General features: G+C 40.7%; 1 protein-coding gene across 1 annotated transcript; it reads left to right on the top strand.

Moving 5' to 3' along the window:
- The first annotated feature begins 1,070 nt into the window (after positions 1-1,070).
- Positions 1,071-10,337, top strand: tstd2 (thiosulfate sulfurtransferase like domain containing 2). Its single transcript, XM_030062743.1, has 9 exons — positions 1,071-1,429; positions 2,124-2,437; positions 3,660-3,768; positions 3,926-4,048; positions 4,996-5,101; positions 5,889-6,004; positions 6,915-7,073; positions 7,757-7,895; positions 8,954-10,337. The coding sequence occupies exons 1-9, from the start codon at positions 1,295-1,297 to the stop codon at positions 9,184-9,186; spliced, it is 1,434 nt and encodes a 477-aa protein (XP_029918603.1). The 5' UTR covers positions 1,071-1,294; the 3' UTR covers positions 9,187-10,337.
- The last annotated feature ends 680 nt before the right edge of the window (positions 10,338-11,017 follow it).

Raw genomic sequence — 11,017 nt, 5'->3', positions numbered from 1 at the left:
TAATGTTAGGTTTTGTGTGAGCCCGGTTTTGTGAACTACAACTCTTTGCTGCTCTCGGTGCGAATGATATACGTCACCACCCGCACTGGAAGCCTACAACAGACATGGCGATTTCTCTGCTCTGCGCTGAGTTTTTGAGGTTCTGAGTTTTTCCGCCCGGCGGCGGGGTCCGCTCGCCCTCCCGCCCGGCCCGGCGCTCCGTCGGCCCTCGGAGACGCGGACAATCAGGAACAAAACACACCGGCATCTTGACTTGAATCTGGATGGAGGGAAAGGGCGATGACGTGACGTCACATACGCGACACAGTATGTAGTCTTTCTAATTGTGTTTTCTCAACAGCATTTAACTGAACAATGGCGCAATAAACGGTCAAACTCTTGACATGAAAATTTGTTATTTAATCCTATAAACAACATTTGTGTAATCCATGGCATAACGACGGGGGGACCAGAAAATAATTATATTCTGTCCATTAAACACCATTCATTTTTTTCGCTCCGAAAGGTCCCATGGGGGCCCACCGGAAGGGGCGGGACTTCACCACTCTATAAAAACGGCCCAAAAATCAGCCCAATACCAGAACTCAAAATATGCCCATAAAAATCCATATATGTTGCTTCTGAAGTCCAACAGCATTGCTACAATTGCAAAATGCACTATAATATCTATAAAATAACATCATAAACATTAAAGGCAATTCCCAGGCAAAGGCAATTGAAAATCATTTCAGCTCACCTGTTAAACTGCTGGCTGTCTCCAACATAAAAAAGAACGGGAAAAAACTCCATGAACTTGAACTATTTACAGCGTTGTCCAGTTTCTTTTTAGACATGTTGAGATCCCTCGCCCTGGTCCCTGTCATACAGAACTGTATTGAACAAGGCCAGCATCTCTCTGGTGGGCTCAAACTCGTGGCAGCAGGTTTCATTAGTCATTCAAAATATGAATCTTTATTCACAGGCATTATTCATCATCTGTATGCCCAAGCCCAACCCGCGGACAAAATTTGTTACCCGCGGCAACACTTAAAAAGTAGCCCAATTTGGCGGAAAAAACGCGGACTTGGCAACCCTGGCGGTGCGGCCGTGTTTGCCTTCCGATGTTCGCCTCTGCTTTTCTGCCTGAGTTTCCTCACAGGAAGACCACATAATATTTAATTTAAGTGTTAATTATAATTTTTTTTTGTTAGTGTGAATCGCAGGGGACTAACTGGGGTTTGTTCTGGCGCTTTTACACACAGCGGAACTCGGTGTCTGTAAATGCAAAGCGCTCTTTGGTGATATTACAGAGAGCATGGCGGCAGAGGATAAACCTTGCGCAGAGTTCAGCCGCATGGAAATTGACTCCTTGACGCAAAATGGACTGAAAGGGGACAAACCTCAGTTTTCTGCCACGTTGAGAAAGTGCTACGCCTTGTGCAGGAGGAAGGTGAGAGACAGCAGGAGCCTGGAGGAAAAACAAAAACACTCATCCATCCTGTTAGCTCCAAATTTACCAACAAATTTAACCAGTTGGGTCAAATTTAACCCTCTGGAAAATGATATAAAAATTATTACCCAAGTGTTATGTGTCAAGTGCTTTATGTGTCTTGTTGACTGCATATAAACACCTTTAATTATAACCTAGCCTTCATCTTTTACCCCCAATTGTGCATCAAAGTTCATGTGGGAATCTTGTTTTCCCAAATGTCACATGACCTCTCAGTGGTCCTAAAAAAAAACAAAAAACAAACCTAAAACAGATTTGTGCTTAATGTTGATATTTCTTATGTCTTCCATACAGTTAAAAAAAGAGCCTAGGATCAAATTGATCCCAAAGAAGTTAATTAAATTAATTTTAAAATGCATTGCAAACATTTTCTTTTCCTTTTTTTTTTTTTTTTTTTTTTTTTTGGTCAATACATAAAATAAAACAATGATACATAAATAGAAAGCTCAACTCAACAATGTCAACCAAGTTACCAATAATAGGAGAAAAAGAAAAAAAATAAAAATAAATACATAAATAAGTAATTAAATAAGCCAAAGAGTAAGAAATGAGAAAAAAAAGAAAAGACGAAAAAAAACATACAAGGGAAAGAGGAAGAGGGAAAATTGTGCCTTAATTTTTTCTTTCTTTACAGACATTTGCTGTCTATGTGGCATCCAAGAGGGAAGGATCATCCACCTCATCATCATCATCATCATCATCATCATCTTCTTCTTCTTCTTCATGGTGCTGCTGTGGCCAGACCTTCCAGGAAGCATCCTCCATCCACAAACATGTGGCCAGGACCCACGAGGCTGAGATCCGGCGGCGTGCAGACTCCACGTTCGAGCAGCTGTTGATCCGGCTGGAGGGCGAAGGTGAGCCGCGGCCGCCGGGCCAGGAGGAGCTGCCCGACGTTTCCGCCTGGATCCCCGACACCGGCCACCTCACCGAGCAGCAGCTGCAAAAGTACCAGCACACTTTGATCCAGAGTTATTACTACACTTTCTGTTTTCTGTGTTTCTCATTAGTTTTTTAAATCTGAATTTCCTTTTTTTTTTTTTTTTTCTTTTCAGTTCAGGTTAGTTTTCAGTCAGTTTCCAGAGTGGGTTTGCTTGTTTAAATGTTCATTTTCACTTTAGTTTTTATTAGTTTCAGTATTGTTTTTGTTTATTAATATTTTAGGGCAGGAGTCTTCAGGGGTGTTAACCGGCAGGGACCCACCATACGATACACTTCATGATATTTGGGTGCAGGTTCTATATGTATTGCCATTATTCCAGTACTATGATTCAGTTTTCACAATAATGTGCAATTTCTCGGTTACTTTTGTTAAAAACAAGACAGTTAACTTCTAACATTTATTGCAGATAGATAGAAGATAGAAACCACCCAGCAAAATAAAAGGCGTGTGGGTTTTTTCTGAGTAATCTGAACCTGATAAGGGCAGAGCGGCCACCAACCTGGTCGTATTACGACAATACTCGACTTTTAATTATTGTCGAACTCATCTTCACTTTCTGCATCATTGAAGCCAAATTTCTCCCAGACTTTTTTTTTTTTTTTAACCTTAAACTTCTGTTGTTTTTACAACAGATAAAACTACATACATATCAGTCCATGTGCCTGTATTAGGTGAAATATAAAATAAGCAAATAAATAAAAGACAGGAAGAAAGAATGGTGAAAAGAATAGAAACTAAAAAGACAAAATAAAATTAAATTAAATGACTGAATTAAAAGGAAGGTTTATGTGTACTTGAGCGTAATGAGGACACTGTTAAGAGATCTGCCGTTTGTCCAGCAGAATAATAGATGAAGGAAATATGGACCTTTTCATGTGAATTCTGGACTCAAAAATTTCTTCCAGACTTTTGATTGAAAGTGTGGAGGTGTGGCATGAATCCCTGTGTTTCTTCTTTCCGTCTGTAATTTCTGTGATGATGGGCTTGATACTCATGAAGCCAAACCAGAGACACAGAAGCAGATGTTTGTTTGAACCCCTTTGCATTTCAAGCAGAACCATTTTTCCAACCTGAATAGAATAAAAAATATATCTAAGATAAGGACAGAGTCGGCATGGCAATATAAAAATCACCCAGAACATTGCAGTTATAGTCACTGTGCATGTCTCGATACAGTGTTCATAAATATCGATGTTGTGTGTAATTCCTGGTCTTGTTCCCTGTCAGGGGTCCAGGCCGGGTTCTCCTGTATTACTGCTACCATCAGGTTGAAGACCCACATGTCATCTGTGCCTGGCAGAAAGCCTTGTGCGAAAAGCTCCACTTGACTGGAAAGGTAAATCCTTTTTCTTCTCCTACCTCCGACTCAGAGGCTGAATATTTACATCGGGAACAGCTGCGAGACTTCATGGTGTTTCTGTTAAAGTGAAAACGAAAAAATATATAGTTTTCATGGACTTTTGGGAAAAGACTCTCGACTCTGCTTTCCTCAGGTGAGGGTGGCAACGGAGGGAGTCAACGGGACGGTCGGAGGCACCGAGGTGGCGACAGACGTGTACATCAAGGCGATGCGCTCCCATCCTCTCTTCAGCATCATGGAGGACGAGGATTTCAAGGTCAGAAACGAAACCTAAAACCTTTTTTTCATCCGTCAGCTGTACATTCCACCTTGTGATTTCTCAACTGCCGCACTTTGATGCTTAAATAGGTAAATATGAGCCTAATTAGAAAAGTGTTGTATGAAATATAAAGTGACTGTTCGGCTTCGGCTGCAGTTCTGTCTCCCTCTGCTGCTCAAGAGTCAGAACAAGATGGGAAACAAGAATCTCCCTTTGTGTTTTTTTTGTGTGTGACTCTGTAAAGAATTAGATTGTTTGATAACTAACAATAAAACACATAAAAAATATATTTGCACCTATCTGCATACATTAATTTATCTTTTTCATTCCCTTTTTCATTTCTGTTGAAGAGGACATGCAGTATTTACCTACATGTCATTTCAAGCCACTGATTATGTGCAATATTTTCAATATATTTGAATATCTGTGTGTATCTGTTACGCTGCAGCTTTCCCGCTGTTGCTTATGCACCCTCGTTAGTTGCACATTTCATAGTTTTATATTTCCTATTTATTTTTTCCCTCTGCAAACGTGTGAAGTTTTAAAGATAAATGCACCACTTGAGTTAGACGCAATTGCAGTTTTAGTTTGCTTGCACCATGACAGCACAGCTCTTAAATCCCACGCGCACACAGTCGCTTTTACTTGCAAGTTTTTTCATCGTGACAAACTGTGAATGAATGTCTCTGTGTTGTTTCATCTGACTAATGCCTGCATGCTGTGCTTTGGTGAGTATTGTTGTGATGCCATGAACAGGCGTCACTTTTAGTTTCCAAAGAATAACTAGAGCAACACGAAATAAACAGATTTCTGCCTTAAACAACCAAAACACTGAATTAACTGATTCAGTTATTATTAGCATTATTATTGAGTGTATAATATTAATATGAATGAAAGTAAAACTGTATGTGTGTGTGTGTGTGTGTGTGTGTGTGTGTGTCCAGACCAGTGCCGGCAGTGCAGAGTGTTTCTCAGAGCTAAAGGTGGGCGTCTACAGGGAGATCGTCCCCATGGGAGTGGATCCTGATGTCATCTCCTACCGACTGGCAGGTACTGCTTGTATTGAAATAATAATACTATAATGATAGTACTAATACTGCTGCAGTACTGCTGATAATAATATTAGTGAAGACTAGAGTTGTATTTGGTGTGGTGTTGCAAAGAGAATGCAGTAAAACCACGAATAAAGCATTCAGTTATGAACTGGGTAAAGCTTTGACACTGGTCCCATTTCCACAGGACAGTGTGTCCTATTTATGTGTCAGTAAGTTATATTTCTTCATAACACTGGTAGTATTGTACACAAAAAATGAAAACCTCCATCTTGACAAGTTAAAATCTTGTGTTTCTTCAAACAAGGTAAAAAAAAAAAAAAAATCAGCCAGTGGGATGAGATAATCCCACCTGTTTCCAGTGTAGTTTCACTTGTTTCAGGAATTTTTTGGGAACAAGTGTGAAAATGTTGAAACGAGGCAGAATGAGGCAGATCAGCCCACTAGGGTCAAGAAAATGCCGCTTGATTCAAGAAATTTCTGGAGACAATGTGATTAGTGTTGGAAACAAGTGGGGAAAGAAGAAAAACAAGATTTGAACCCTGAAGATGAAACTGAATGACTTGTTAACACGGGGAGTTTTTGCAGTGTCGGTATAATGTTTCTGTGTCTTACAGCTGATAAGGCTTGCAGTGTGTTTTATATCCAATATTAAAACAAAAGGCTTATCTTTTCAGTGGAGAGTTTGCCTTATATTCCTTTTTTTTTTTTTTTTAGTGACTAAGTAAGAAAGCGTGTCTTTTGTTTGACTGAAGACACTTTGTCCCGTGTCTGTTTTGCCTCAGGAGTTCACCTGGAGCCTGAGGAGTTTCACAGAGAAGTGGAGGCTCTTCTGTCTAAAGGGGATTCGTGCAACGACACCATCCTGCTGGACTGCCGCAACTTTTACGAGAGTAAAATTGTACGTAATGTGTCCTATTTCTAGTAAAAACCCCCAGTCATCAGGCTCCAGAAGTTAAAGTAGTAATCGGTGACACATTTCCATATAAATAAATGTCTTTTTGTTACTGCATGTACCTGAAATAACACTACAGTGATTAGACCTCAGTCTTCCCTTTCCTCACTAGAAAAGAAAAAGTCCTCCTTGATAGAAGTGCCATCCCATTCTTCATTCCTCTTGCTGCAGTCCTGAAACACCTCAATGATCTTGGAAGTGTGTCATTTGTAATCTTACCACAGCCGACACACTTTATCCTGCAGGGTTTATTCATTAAAGTCAGTCTGCTGTTTAGGATTACAACCTCTGGTATGGAAATGCATGCCCAAAGAGAAAATGTTGTTATTGTTTATTCACTCCTGTGTTATCAGAAAATACAACAAAGTGTAAACGTTCACCAGAAATGTCCATCAGTTTTCAACAGACAGCTTGTGCTTCAAACCCGGGTGTTTTTTAGCCCAACAGTGGGACTGTGGGTCCAGAGGTCCATCTCTGTAGACGTTTCACTGAACACAACACAAACACCCTGCACCTCCAGTATTGGATTTCTGCTGCAGTGCGTGTGTGTGTGTGTGTGTGTGTGTGTGTGTGTGTGCAACCTGCTTTGAGTTTGTTGGTTGTGTGACTCTCAGCGGAGTTTTGACGGACGACGGAGCGAGTAAGCGATGATAGAACATATATTTCAGGATGAGATTTAAGTGTTTTTCGACGAGACTCCAACACCCCGCCAGCTTCAGGCCTGCTGCTCCGTTGCCGCCCTCTGACATCTGACAAGAGAATCTCCCTGCAGGGATCATTAAAGTCTAACTTTGCCATGATTAATTCAGACAAATACGAGGTTACGATGTGGGCCGTGCCTGTTGTGTCCCTGCAGGGGCAGTTCAGTCGCTGTCTGGCCCCGGACATCCGGAAGTTCAGCTACTTCCCCGACTACATCGACCAGAACCTGGAGCTCTTCAGGGACAAGAAGGTGCTGATGTACTGCACCGGGGGGATCCGCTGTGAGCGCGGCTCCGCCTACCTGCGCTCCAAGGTGAGTCCACCTGGCTCGGTTTCAATTTTTTCTCTATTTTTCACTGTATGAGGGCAAGAGTTAGTTAACAGTGGCAGCCCTATCATCCCTACGTGTCACTCATATTGTACAGGCTGTATCTATCCAGTGTCTCTCTTGCCTCAAGCCCAGGAAATCAAACTCACTATTTTATCCACTCTCTGCAGCCGCTGGTAAATCACAATATCAAGATTTCTGCTTTTGCTTTTGAACCTGCCAAGTTGATTTTTTTTAGTTGATTTTTACACTCTGTGTGGTTAGTTACTTTAAAGACTCCATGAAAAGGACTCTCGCTTTCTTGATTAGATGTATTTCCTGTTGACACGGGAGGTTTTAGCGGGACACAGAGCAGGGAAGGATCATTCACAAATGCAAACCAACAGGATCTCAGTTTGGGAGAGAAACACAATTTCATTTGAAGGGATAAGGTAGATAAGAGAGGATGTTTAAAGATTTGTGAAGGTTTTATTGGTTGAAATTTAAATATTCGCTCACGAGTGCAGGGTGATGTCACTATTTAAGAAGTAGAGGTCATGTGAGGTCATTTCATGGCGACTTTAGTTGGCAGACTCACCAGGCAAGGCCAAAATTAACCACTTGCTAGTTAGTTTTGCCATCACCTGGTCTGGATTAGTTGTCGCCTGACCGCCTGTCCCGTCCTGCAGGATGTGTGTAAGGAGGTTTACCAGCTGAAAGGCGGCATTCACAAATACCTGGAGCGTTTCCCCGAGGGATTCTACCGAGGGAAGCTGTTTGTCTTCGACGAGCGCTACGCCATTTCCTCCAACGACGACGTCATCTCAGGTGAGAGTGCGGTGTTTTCACGCGAAACACACATGAACTTATTACCGAGTAGTGACAAATGACATGATTTCTCAATGACTCCTTATTGTTGAGGAGTTTAAATTCCTTTTTTTAATTGGTTCATCCATTATTTAGTGGACAGATATTCAATAGATTATATTGATTCTAATTGATTTATAAGGAAGCAATTTGAAGACATCGCTTTGGGTTCTGCTAATTTCCAGAGATGAGAGGATCTGTTCATGTCATAATTTGATTTGATTTAATACTTGATATGGCCCTCAAGATTTAACATAAAGGTCTAATCTAAGGGTTAGTCAACAGGAACAGATGAATTTGAGTGGAGAGCCTCTGAAATTGTGGCGGGCAGGTTGTCTCATTTATGATTACTACTGTAGATTAAAATGTTGCCAGTATCGCAGATTTATTTGCAACTTTTGATGAGTGCTTGTCATTATTTTTTGGCATGTCACAGGCTGAATGATTAAGCAGTAAAGTGGAAAAATAATTGAGTAATTAATCAAGCAATGAAAATAATATTCACAGGCTGTAGTGCAAGGCAGAATGAGTAGGATTTGTCGTTTCACCTCGTTAGATTTCCTTTTTTCCGTGGTCCGTGTCTACGATTTTCATAGCTTCCTATTGGATGTCATGCTTTCAATCTGGCTCCTTGCTGCGCTGTGATTGGCTGGGAGCAACACACCCACTCCCAGTGTCCCGAGCTCAGCAAAACTAGAAAACCCAGGCAGAGGGCAGGGTCTCTGCAGACACACACACCAACACACACTGCTAGTGGCTCATTAGTGATGAGGGATTATTTTTGAGTGGATACATTGTTTTTTTTTTTTGTTTTTTTTGTTTGTTTGTTTTTAGGGAAATTCCACTCATTCTGCCTTTAAATGATCAAAAGGTCACCCTTGAAGCTGAAAGTGGTCACCTGCAATAAATCAGTGTATTATTCCACCAGTCAGCAGTACAGTGGTCACATTCACTCTGTCTGGCTCTTAAAGTGGAAACCAGCTGTCATTTTGCCGTGACGTCGTTCCTCCCCGGTTCAGACTGCAGGTACTGCGGCGCGCCGTGGGACCAGTACCAGCTCTGCTCCACACACTTCTGCTGCCAGCTGGTCCTGTCCTGTCCCGTCTGCAGACAGGACGGACGCACCGCCTGCTGCCCCACCTGCCAAACCAAAGGACGGGCTCAGAGCGACGAGTCGACCCCGACGCCGCCGCACAGGGAGGAGTGTGAGTGCACCGTCCAGCGTCCCAGAATCCCTCAGGAGGTGCAGTGACAGAGGCGTCGCAGCCTGATGACGCTGGCATCTACCAGACGATCACTGCCTGTTTTGGAGTAACAACCCGGGACATACAGACAGTCTGTGTTTTAAGCTTGTTCTCGTCTTTTTCCTGGAGGCTGGAAATGAACATGGATATTTATTTGAGCAGTATTTGTAAGTTCTCTTACAAACTGATTGCTGGCCTCAAAGTTAAACACATATCTGATCACTGTTGAAGTTCTGTATTTATTGTAAAATAGTTACGTCGCTAAAAATGGAATCATGCTGGTTTATGAAATATTGACAGGTTAATTTCAAGCCAGATTTTTCCAAAACAAACACATTTTTTTAAAGCGGACCCCTTGGTTTGTCTTTTATGTGATGATGTGTCAGCTCCATGTATTGCATTTTTACTGAAACTGGAGCGCCTCAACACCAGCGACAGCACAGTTCAAAGTGAAAATGTGTATTTTTGCCTTTAACTTTCCGTTTGTTTTGTTTATTTGCACAAATGAAAATATTGGGGGTGAGAAAAAAAAAAGATTTACAGATTGGATACAGCAAAATGCTTACATCTCACCTCAGAAATATAAATGGATGAAAGAATAGTGCCAAAACAAATTGCATTAACACTATTTCAGGAAAATGAAATATGTTGTAATATTACATCATAATCAGCCATCAGGTCTTATCTATTTTAACCTTTTAGAGTGCCTGGGTGTATGGAAATGTTTTAAAATACCGGAAAATGAATTTTAACAACGTTATGGTCCAAATAAATATTTAAAAAACACAAAACATCAAGATTGTTTGGGAGAAAAGACTAGAAATTCACCTCTGCTCTGTCAATTACGCGATGATGCAGAGAAACAATTATATACCACACAAGAGTATTTACTGCCCAAAATCTAAACTGTAAGAAGTCTGCTTTTATTTTTGTTTTCAACTTATACTGATGAGCCGCAGAAAGGTCTATTCTTGTTTTGGCAAGTTTAAGTTCTTGGTAACTGCTAATGATCAGACAGATAATTCAACAGGTAAAGTCTGATAAGTTGCCTTTTCCAACAACTCCAGAAATAACAGCAAGCCAAGAACATGCAGACTTGAAACTGCTCTCTTTGTGTAGTTATGAATTTGCTCATTAAAGTGACCATTTTCCTTCGGTGTGGTTCGTCTCTTCCTGCTTTAGTTAGAAATTTGCTGCAAACTTTCCCAGGAGACGGGCCACTTGAGCCCAGACCCTTTACTGCATGTCAGCCCCTCTCTCTCCCTCCCCTGCCTCCACTGTCACTATCAAAAAAAAGCAATAATGCCCAAAAAATAATCTTGAAAAAGTGTCTTCATCAACCAGCTGGAAACTTCTATGATTAAAAGGTTGAGTTACCAATTGAAATCCTGGCACCGAGCGTGCTGGTGACACTGATTAAACATGAAGAAAACACATATAAACATCATATTGTGGAAAGCAAACAAAAAGGTCAAGTCCTTTTTTTTTTTTTTTTTTTGTATAATTTTTTTATTTATATCGTACATACACAGAACATACCCTCTCATGCATATATATACTGACTTATACTGCAAGCTCACAATAATTATAGTGGTAGTGATGATAATGTTAATAATGCTAACAATAATAACAGCAATGACCTGATACATATATCACGAGAGTATTTAAAAGAAAAATAAAAAAATAAAATAAAAAGGAAAAAAAAAAAAAAAAAAAGGAAAAGTTAAAGTCCAAGCCCTGGAAGCAATTCAAAAGTTCAGTTTGATGTGGAAGTGTATAGAAACACAGAACATGAAATATGAAGCAAAAACTGGAGAATTAGTAACAATAAATTGTCTT

This window comes from Myripristis murdjan, chromosome 10 (assembly GCF_902150065.1).
Source record: "Myripristis murdjan chromosome 10, fMyrMur1.1, whole genome shotgun sequence".
In the NCBI taxonomy this organism is placed as follows: domain Eukaryota; kingdom Metazoa; phylum Chordata; class Actinopteri; order Holocentriformes; family Holocentridae; genus Myripristis; species Myripristis murdjan.
The sequence above is the reverse complement of the archived record's forward strand: the minus strand, read 5'-3'. Positions and strand labels throughout refer to the sequence as shown.